The 9832-nt window shown below is 55.5% G+C and overlaps 2 protein-coding genes across 2 annotated transcripts; both read left to right on the top strand.

The window, feature by feature from the left end:
* Positions 1–142: 142 nt before the first annotated feature.
* TRAPPC1 (trafficking protein particle complex subunit 1) lies at positions 143–1842 on the top strand. Its single transcript, XM_081219808.1, has 5 exons — positions 143–211; positions 322–420; positions 573–643; positions 993–1131; positions 1425–1842. The coding sequence occupies exons 2-5, from the start codon at positions 322–324 to the stop codon at positions 1551–1553; spliced, it is 438 nt and encodes a 145-aa protein (XP_081075934.1). The 5' UTR covers positions 143–211; the 3' UTR covers positions 1554–1842.
* Positions 1843–2441: 599 nt separating this feature from the next.
* On the top strand, positions 2442–8694 carry KCNAB3 (potassium voltage-gated channel subfamily A regulatory beta subunit 3). Its single transcript, XM_081218088.1, has 14 exons — positions 2442–3050; positions 4397–4440; positions 4530–4567; positions 4807–4886; positions 6195–6239; positions 6341–6385; positions 6600–6643; positions 6840–6926; positions 7201–7286; positions 7432–7552; positions 7637–7731; positions 7809–7929; positions 8100–8188; positions 8495–8694. The coding sequence occupies exons 1-14, from the start codon at positions 2809–2811 to the stop codon at positions 8570–8572; spliced, it is 1215 nt and encodes a 404-aa protein (XP_081074214.1). The 5' UTR covers positions 2442–2808; the 3' UTR covers positions 8573–8694.
* The last annotated feature ends 1138 nt before the right edge of the window (positions 8695–9832 follow it).

The raw sequence follows: 9832 nt of genomic DNA, 5'->3' as shown, positions 1-9832 counted from the left end.
CACCAGCCCAGGACACCTTGTTTTCAGCCGCTCTCAGAGCTTCTGGAGCCGCAGAGCCTGGACGCGCGTGCGCGTATCCGACGGCCACGGATTGGCTGAGAGAGGCATAGGGGCGGGGTTATTGCTCCGCCGCTAGGGCGTGTAGAACCCAGTGGGGCGGGGCTCCGCGGAAACCGGAAGTATCGAGTGACGGGCACTCGGAGAAGTTCCGGTGAGTTCGGGGGAGGGGTCCCCGTCTGGTTGGAGGGATCCCGGGCTGAGAACCGGAGCCTACGGGGTGTGGGCGGTCCCGGAGTGAGGCTCACATTCTCTTCCCTGCAGATGACTGTCCACAACCTGTACCTGTTTGACCGGAATGGAGTGTGTCTGCATTACAGCGAGTGGCACCGCAAGAAGCAAGCGGGGATCCCCAAGGAGGAGGTGACGAGAGGGCCCCGCGCAACCCGGGTGACCTCACATCTACAAATGCACATTGTCCCAGTCCAGCTTCTTCTCTCCAAACCCTGGCTCCTTCCCACCCCAACCCTGGCTCCTTTAAAAACCGAGAGCTAACTCTGCCCCTCTCCCTCCAGGAGTACAAGCTGATGTACGGGATGCTCTTCTCTATCCGCTCGTTTGTCAGCAAGATGTCCCCGCTAGACATGTACGCGTAGTCAGAGGGGTTGTTGAGGGAGGGAGGGAATTTGGGGGTGGGGGAAACTTTCTGGAGTGGAAGGGGCTTTGGCCCCCAGAGAGGGTAAGGAGACAGAGAGAGAGGCTGAGTCCGGGGCAAGAGTGCAGGAGCTGGCAGGAGCGGCGGTGGGGAAGATGTGAAGGTAGAGAGGTTGGGCAACGGGGCTAAATTGAGGGGTGAAGATGGGAGGTGTCTTTAGTCAACCAGGCTCCTACAAACGACATGTTTAGAGAAGAGGGAGTCAATCTAGAGGAGATCAGAAGAATCTCTTTGGGAGAGATTTCGTTTCTATTCCTTAACATCCTCCTCATCTCTGCAGGAAGGACGGCTTCCTGGCCTTCCAAACTAGCCGTTACAAACTCCATTACTACGAGACGCCCACTGGGATCAAGGTTGTCATGAACACTGACTTGGGCGTGGGACCCATCCGAGATGTGTTGCACCACATCTACAGTGCGGTCAGTGCCAGCCCCTCGGACCCTTCCGCCAAAGCTTCAACCGTGGCCACTTAGAGCCCCAAGCCTCCTTCAGCTTCCCTGCCCTAATCCTACTGTATTGTATCTCTATTGCAGTCAGACTTCTTGGGACCCTTTAGGTCCTTATACACTCCCACCACCAGTTTCACCCCAAGGAGGGTTTGCCTTCCAGCCCTTGATCGCTGTGCATTCACACACCCTTGAGATTATAGTAGGTTTGGGGTTGAAAACAACAAGTGTTCAAAGCCTGGCTCTAACACCCTCCCCCTCCACAGCTGTACGTGGAGCTGGTGGTGAAGAATCCCCTGTGCCCACTGGGCCAAACTGTGCAAAGTGAGCTCTTCCGCTCCCGACTGGACTCCTATGTCCGCTCTCTGCCCTTCTTCTCCGCCCGGGCTGGCTGAAGGAAGCACTCTACCTCACCCCTCAGAAGAATCCCTGTCTGTCTGGGGCCCTTTGTTTCACCTGAGGGCCCCTACTGGCAGCCGCACGGCCCCAGCTCCTCCATCCCCGTCAAGCCCCTCGGCAGCCCTCCCAGGGGAACAGCCTAAAAAGCCCTCCATGGTGCCCTTCCCATCAGAGGAAGGAAGCCTACTGGAGTCTCTACACCTCCAAACCAGGCCCTCTCTCCAGTTTTATCCCCTACCTGACGCTGGGAGAAGTACAGAATAAACTTTTTATCACCCTCTGCGACCTTAGTGTGTTAGTTTCAGTGGTCGATCGGGGCCTGCCCCTCTCATGAAGGCGTGAACCAGGGTGTTCACATCCCCTGAGCCAGCAGAGGCTTTGTCCACGGGTTTCTCAACAGCGGCACTATTGACGTTTGGGGCTGGATAATATCTTGGTGTGTGTGTGTGTGTGGGGGTGCTGCCGTGTACTTTGTTCTGGCCGCCACTCACTAGATGCTGTAGCACATCTCCATGTCTTTTTCTTTCTCTCACACGCGCGCGCGCGCGCGCACCCAGATCGTGACAGTCAACAATGTCTCCAGATCTTGCCAAATGTCCCCTAGGGGAGAAAATAGCTCCCCGATTGAAAACCACTGAGTTGGGGGAAGGCCGACTGGCCTCGGGGTGCAGAGAGTAGAACCATCCTCCCGGTTCTGCTCTCCGGTTCCTGTGAGCCCACAGAACACCCAAGCTGCGGAGCTCCAGAAGGTGGGGCTTATGCAGATGTGCGGCAGGTTTTGGCTGGGAGGCGGGCGTCTTTATGCAGATGAGGGGGCGGTGCCTGCATGTTGATAAGCTGGGCCCGCAGCCGACGCGGCTGGGAGTCTATCGGGTCCCGCTGCGGTTCGGGCTGAGGTGGCATCTCTCTTCCGCACCCCCCCCCGTCCCTAAGTTCCTACCCTCCGAGGATAGCCCTCGACCTTTACCCTCGTCCATTTCCCCCTCTCCTCCCTGCGCCAGTACCCCCGAATCCTAATCGCTCCACTCGTGGCGCCCCCCGCGTTTCTCCTCTCCGCCGCAAACCCCGCGACCTCCAGCAGCCCGCCCCCGCGAGCCGGATCCTGCCCGGCTGCTCCCGCCGCAACCTCCTCAGCCTTCCCGCTCTTCTAGGGCTCGCGCCACTACACCCCCGGGTGTCTCCCCTCGGGCTTCCCGGTTCCCTCCTCCTCCCGCCCCCTCGGAGCCCCCTGCCCCGCCTTGGCCAGCCGGCATGCAGGTGTCTATCGCATGTACCGAGCAGAATCTTCGCAGCCGGAGCAGTGAGGACCGTCTGTGTGGACCCCGGCCGGGCCCCGGGGGCGGTAATGGCGGGCCGGTCGGCGGGGGGCATGGGAATCCTCCGGGGGGAGGAGGGTCGGGCCCCAAGGCCCGGGCCGCAGTGGTTCCCCGACCCCCAGCGCCCGCTGGGGTCCTCCGAGAGAGCACCGGCCGAGGCACTGGCATGAAATACAGGTATGGGGGTGGCCGGGCAGCCCGCCACATCTGCTCCCCTTTCCTGACCCCTGAGGCTTCCTGGGATGCTTCCAGAACCCCCTCCAACTTCGCTAAGAAGGTCCCGGCTCACTCCATCTCCTCTTCCCATCACTGGCACTCCCTTACATGGGCCCTCTCTTGCTCTCCGTCCATACCCCCGACTAGTAGAAAATCAAGTTTACCAAGGTTGACCAGGCCTGTCACACCCAGGGGATGCTCCTAAGCTTCCCTCCTTACCCTCAGGAAGGCAAGGGATGCACGGATCTCCAGGCTGCACACCCCCCACCCCCACCCCCCGGGATGAAGTGTCCTTGGGTCGTGTCCTGGGAAGATGGGGGAAGGAAACGGCTTCTCACTCTGGCCTGCTCAGTGTGCCTGACCCAGATACTGCCCCCACATGCCCCAAGGTCTCCTGCAACCCTTCCTGGTGGGGAGGGAAGTGGGGCCCTTGGAAGGATGGACCACATCTCTCAACCCCCTGCTGAAGGACAGGGGCCATGTGGGAAAGATGGACGGAAATGTAACCGACTTTATCTCAGAGAACCGCTGGGCTCTGGGGACTACCAGTAGGGGGGAGGGGAGGGGCTCCTGCTTGAGAGTGAGCAGAGGTCACTGATCTGACCCGCTTTGTCACTTGAGGAATTTGATCCCCTCCATGTGGTGGCCCTGGTTGGGAAGCTGAGCAGACTGCCTGGGTGGGGGGTCCCTGGGAGGAGGGGCTCTCTGGTTTGAAGACAGACGTCACAAGCCAACAGGAGCAGAGGGAGTAGAGAGGGGAAGAGGGAGAACTGGTCTTTCCTCTCATACTCTCCACCCAGGTGTCCTACCTGCTTTTGTTGGAGGCCCGCCTGCCTAGCCTATCCAAGGATCCTTGCCTGCCTGAGTGCCTGAACTTGACTTGGTTTACCCCTTCCACCCCAGTGTCTGCCCTTTAGCACAGCACTCTCTGATGATCTGTTTTCACAAACTCATCACAATTAGCCGGTCGCATTCCTCCCAGTCAACCTCCACCCCCGACTCTACACATCCCAGAGATGACTCAAATAAACACAAGACCCACCAGCAGAAACGCTAAGCAGGCAGCGCATCTTCAATGTGATAGGAGGGAACAGAGGCACTGGACAGTGGGTCCAGAGGAACAGTCATTATTTGTTCACTTATGCTATGGCCATAGCACTGCCCAATTCAGTGGGCTCACAGAGTCTAGTTTCTTTGGACTGAGACACCCTGAGGGCATCTCAGTCTGGAAGGAGAGGAACTGGAGGCTGATAATCTATGTCCCTAATGGAGGCTCTACCCCTTCCTTCTGCCTCTGTGTCCTGCAGGAACCTAGGAAAGTCTGGTCTTCGGGTATCCTGCCTTGGCCTAGGTGAGTTAGAAAGAAGAGGAATTAAGGGAAGGGGCGTTCTTTCATGGCTTTCGCCCACAGGTCTCACTTGCCTGGCTTCTCTCTTGCAGGTACCTGGGTCACATTTGGTTCTCAGATCTCAGATGAGGTATAAGTGATGGGACCTAGAAGCAGGGTGAGGGGGTATGAGAGAACCAAAGAGGGGGGAAATGGACTTGCATAGGGGTTTGGACAACAAGCATGGGGAACGGTGGACCTGAGGCTGGAGGGTGGGGAAAGGGGAGTGAATGTGGAAACCAAGGTTGAGGTCTGATGGGCTAGAATGCCGTAAGGAAGGTAACTGAGAGGCTGGTTGCTGATCTTCAACTTTTTCTCTCACCGTCCTAGACAGCAGGGGATGTGCTGACAGTAGCCTATGAGCATGGCGTAAACCTGTTTGACACCACCGAAGGGCATGCAGCGGGAAAGTAAGGACTGGGGTGAAAGACTAAGTTACACTTGGAAGGCTGAGAGAATATCAGGGCTTTTGGTTTTCCTCCTAAAGAACCCTGGGAATTCTGCATCACTAAGTTCCAACCTTTCAGCCAATGGGGCCCCGGAGCATTATGGGAACTGTAGTCCCAACATCTGTCTCTCTCCAGCTTTGAGGGCAATGGGGCATACTGTGCAGTCAAAATGAAATAAAACAAACAAATATTTCCTGGACATCACTTATGTGCAACTATGTGAGGATGACAAAGCTAAATTTCAAACATACTATACCACAGCACACATGGCTTCACGCTGGAAATAGTAAAAACCTAGGATGACTACTCCTGCCTCTTCTTCTGGCAAACTCTTCAGCTTATCTTTAAGACTTGTCCCAGATGTCAGCTCTTCCAAGAAGCCTTTGCCCAACTCCCCAAAGTTGGTCACTATCCCCCTCAGCTCCCAAGCACTTTACACTACCCTCTGACACAGAGTTCATCAATTACTCGTTTACAAGGCCACATTCACTGCTCAAGTGGGAGGCTCCTCCCTCCACAGAACTTGTCTTGCTCTTTCCCACGTCACCTAAGTACCTATGCAGAGCCTGTCACAGAGCAGGTATCTGATTGAAGGATGACATCAATATGCCCTCAAAAAGCTCACAGTCTAAGTGGTTAAACAAACAAACCAAAAGACAAGGAGATATGAAAGATTAAATAACAGTAACACTTCAGTAAGAGCCCACCATAACTTAAGACTTGTCACACATTAACTCATGATTAAGTGTCAAAAAATTGTGTAGCCAGTAAGAGCTATGGAAGCTGACAAGGACTGACCATAGACTACAGCAATCAGAGAACATTTTCCATAAAATGAGGCAGAATCCAAGCTAAATTTTGGAGGACCAAGCTAAATTTTGGAGGATGGGTGGAACTTCGCAGAGACTAAAAGAAGGGGGAGGGCAATACAAATGGTTGGAACCAGAAGAGGCAGTGTCCTCCCTGGCTCCACTATAGTTGGTCCCTCTTCTCTCATCCTATTCTATCCCTTCAGCACCCAGAACAGAGCTTGGTACACAGTGATGCACAACTGACATTTGTTGAATGAATGAATGAAAGTGATACAACTCTAACCCTAGATTGGGAGCCCCTCTTAGTTAGTCTAGGATGGGGCTGACAGCCCAATGGGCTCCTCGTTTATGCTCCATTTTACAGGAGAGGAAATTAGTTGAAGGGAAAGGTGGGGAGGAGGGAAAGAAACTGATCCACTTTGGAGGGGTCAGTGCTTCTGCATTGTCTCCCTTCCAGGGCTGAAAGAACCCTAGGCAACATCCTCAAGAGCAAAGGTTGGAGGTAAGATATGTTGGGTGGGTGGGGAGGGCCAGGAGGTTGCTGGGGACATGATCATCCAAAAATCCTTTTCTTGCTCGTTCTACCATTTCTCCTTTTTCCAGGAGATCAAGCTATGTCATCACCACCAAGATTTTTGGGGGAGGACAGTAAGTGGCTGCCTCACTATAATTGGGGAGAAGATCTGCAGAGACTGTGTGAAGGTGCATGGGATGGGGGTGGGGAGAGCAGTCCCTGCACCTGCTACCCCAGGTCTGCATTCTGCCTGTGAGGACCCCTGAAATCCCAGTTCCTCATGATTCCAGGCCAGCCCTGGTCCCTTATCTTTGACACACCTCATCTCTGACTTACCTTTTCCTACAGGGCAGAAACTGAGCGAGGCTTGAGCCGCAAACACATCATTGAGGGTAAGAGTTAGGGGCTGGGAACCGGAGGTGGCTGGGTATGGAAGCCAGAGGAGTTGGGAACATTCTCTGAAGCTCTGAGTCTGAGGCTTTGAATAGGGAAGCTGGGATTTAGGTGGCCATGGCAAAAGGATAAGGTCTAAATTCTTAGGAAACTGAAGCTGAAGAGCTTACCTTCCTCGCCCCATGCTTACCCCAGGCTTGCGAGGATCCCTGGAACGCCTCCAGCTGGGATATGTGGACATCATCTTCGCCAATCGCTCAGACCCCAACAGTCCCATGGAGGGTAAAAGCAGCACCCCAACCCTGACAGCCCTTCAAAACTGAGCACTTCTCAAACCCTCAGCAGAAGCCAGCCCCTGCTCAGGAGGCCTCCCAAGCTCCACAGTAGTGGCTCACACCCCAGGACTTGGACAGGGAGGGAGGTGAAGAGCAGATACCAACCTCTCTGACTCCACAGGGATGAGTGGGGCCTTGGTGGGGTAGGCAGAGGTCTGCAGATCTGGAACCCAGGATGCCAGGGGTCTGACAGTGAGGCTCTCCCTCTCCTATGTGCCTAGAGATTGTGCGAGCCATGACCTATGTCATCAACCAGGGCCTGGCCCTATACTGGGGGACATCCCGATGGGGGGCTGCAGAAATCATGGTGAGTGTGCCACCCACCTCGCCGTCCTACAACTTGTTCCCACTTTTCACATGGCCACTCCAAACCCCACTCTCCTGGAGGAGGGGGGAGTGGAAGAAAATGGAAGGAGTGCTCTGACCCCCATCTTTTCCCCACTCCAACCCAGGAGGCCTACTCCATGGCCAGACAGTTCAACCTGATTCCTCCAGTGTGTGAACAAGCTGAGCACCATCTGTTTCAGAGAGAGAAGGTGGAGATGCAGCTGCCAGAGCTCTACCACAAGATTGGTTCGAAGTCCCCTCATCCCTACCTTTCCCTCGGCCTCACCATCACCTAGATCCCTTTCCCACATCCAATCCTCTTCCTCTTAGGTGTTGGCTCAGTCACCTGGTCCCCTCTGGCCTGTGGCCTCATCACTAGCAAGTATGATGGGCGAGTCCCAGATACCTGCAGGGTCAACATCAAGGTGAGATCTGGGGGCTCAGGACGGCAGGAGTGGACTATCTGAGGAGTCGTCTTTTGCTGATTCTCCTTGGCCTCCAGGGCTACCAGTGGCACAAAGACAAAGTGCAGAGTGAGGATGGCAAGAAGCAACAAGCCAAAGTCATGGACCTTCTCCCCGTCGCTCACCAGCTGGGCTGCACCGTGGCGCAGCTTGCTATTGGTGAGACACTGCCAGCCCTGGACACTGCAGAGGCCTTGTCTCCTCCTGAGACGCTCCCAAACCGCAGACTGGTTTGTCTCTGGGGAGGACCCTAGTCCTCGGAGACACCTCTGAAGTCTGTGTGCTCACTGTTTCCCACCAGTTCTTTTTTATTTCCTTCTCTGGCCCAGCGTGGTGTCTCCGCAGTGAGGGTGTCAGCTCGGTCTTGCTGGGGGTGTCCAGTGCAGAGCAGCTGATTGAACACCTGGGCGCCCTGCAGGTGAGGGGGGAGGGGTGTAGGGGGCAGTGGGGGGAGTGTCAGAGCCAGAGCCCATCTCTGTCCCCTGCCCCAGCAGTCAAGCAAGGCCTTGCTGTCCAGCCCAGAATGGGCCTGTGAGGTCACCCACTACAATGTCCTCGCTTGGCAAATGAGAGGTCCCAGGGCGAGACGGTGAGGCAGGGGCACAGCTGCGACTCTTTCCCTGCCACTTGGCTTCGCTGTGCGGCTCCCCGGGTTTTCGAACCTCATTCCCTTGTTCAGCAACCCTGCATGCACTGCCCTCTCCACCACCCCATTCAACTCCAGGTGCTGAGTCAGCTGACCCCGCAGACGGTGATGGAGATAGAAGGACTCCTGGGCCACAAACCGCATCTCAAGAAATAGTCCGTCGGGGGCGCAGGGACCCAAACCGGAGCCGATGCACCCCCCAGAACCGCTTCCCCCGCCCCCGCCCCGGATCCCTCCACGCAGCGGCCGGAGCCAGGGAGGCCCCGCCCACTAACGAGTTCCGGCTACAGTAGCGAAAGCATGAACAAAGCCATATCCTCCCGCAGTGGGGCTTGAGAGGGAAAGTAGTCCTCCGCTCCCTATTGCGTTCTCCTAGGCCTCCCTGCTAATCCTGGGCATGAGCTACTGGTCTGTCCCCTCTCTGCCACTTGACCTCGCTCCCTTCTCTCTTCCCCTAATCGCCGAGGCCCAGGGGGAAAAAAGCAGATACAAGACCCATGCAGAGAACTCAAAAGTGCCCTTGAAATGTCATCAAGGGGTAACAACCTAATATGAAGTGAGTTTTGATGTCATCTGGGACAAAGGAGATGGGGCTCTTACATTCGTTACAAAGGAAGCCAGGCTGGTCCTGGCAGGAAGTAGATGATAATCTTTGGGAAACTAGGACCCTGCCTCAGCCAGGAGGTGGAGGAGGGCTTAAAACCACAAAGAGAGGGGTAGGGTGGGGAGTGCAGTGACAAAGCACTGATGAGGGAAAATTGACTGGCCGATGTATAGCCTGTCCTGGCACAAGTGGCCAGGGAAGCCCTTGGAAAGTACGGTTGGGCCGCACTTCGCAGGAAAAGGTGACAGCCTTTAGGTCACGGCAGAGAAATGGGGCTGACATAAAAAGGTCTGGGGATAAACTTTTGAGCCTTGAGCAGGACTCCTACCTGGGAGTGGAGGACTGTAGTCTTCCTCCTGGCAATAATCTTAAAGCAATAATGATGGCCCCTCTTGTGTAAGACTTCCCAGGGAACTGTAAATAAAATCTCAGCTTGATCATCACCTACCGCGTCTGAAATTGCTGGGGGCTGAGAGGTTAGGATCTCAGTCTCACATATCTGGGCCTCTAGCACCCTGCCGTTAGAAAGGTCCAGTACTACCTTTCCACTGCTCCTTTACCTTAGTGACCCAGGCATCATGTTCCTAGTCACTGCTCTCATTGAGGACCCAGGCACCTGATCCTCCAGGCCACAGCTTTCTTCCTTAGAACCCAGAGGCCTGGCTTCATAGCTTTGTTGCTCCTCCATCTGATGCTCACTCTTATCCTTGTGTTTGTTTTTTTTTTTTTTTTTTGCGGTACGCGGGCCTCTCACTGTTGTGGCCTCTCCCGCTGCGGAGCACAAGCTCCGGAAGCGCAGGCTCAGCGGCCAT

Source organism: Mesoplodon bidens (genome assembly GCF_964165515.1).
Source record: "Mesoplodon bidens genome assembly, chromosome: 19".
Classification (NCBI taxonomy): Eukaryota; Metazoa; Chordata; class Mammalia; order Artiodactyla; family Ziphiidae; genus Mesoplodon; species Mesoplodon bidens.
The sequence above is the reverse complement of the archived record's forward strand: the minus strand, read 5'-3'. Positions and strand labels throughout refer to the sequence as shown.

Coding starts and splice junctions, on each gene's coding strand:
- TRAPPC1 (XM_081219808.1), top strand. CDS start 322: ATGACTGTCCACAACCTGTACCTGTTTGACCGGAATGGAGTGTGTCTG. Junction 644..992: donor AAGATGTCCCCGCTAGACAT/GTACGCGTAGTC, acceptor TCATCTCTGCAG/GAAGGACGGCTTCCTGGCCT. Junction 1,132..1,424: donor TGCACCACATCTACAGTGCG/GTCAGTGCCAGC, acceptor CCCCCTCCACAG/CTGTACGTGGAGCTGGTGGT.
- KCNAB3 (XM_081218088.1), top strand. CDS start 2,809: ATGCAGGTGTCTATCGCATGTACCGAGCAGAATCTTCGCAGCCGGAGC. Junction 4,441..4,529: donor GGTATCCTGCCTTGGCCTAG/GTGAGTTAGAAA, acceptor TCTCTCTTGCAG/GTACCTGGGTCACATTTGGT. Junction 7,553..7,636: donor AGAGCTCTACCACAAGATTG/GTTCGAAGTCCC, acceptor TCTTCCTCTTAG/GTGTTGGCTCAGTCACCTGG.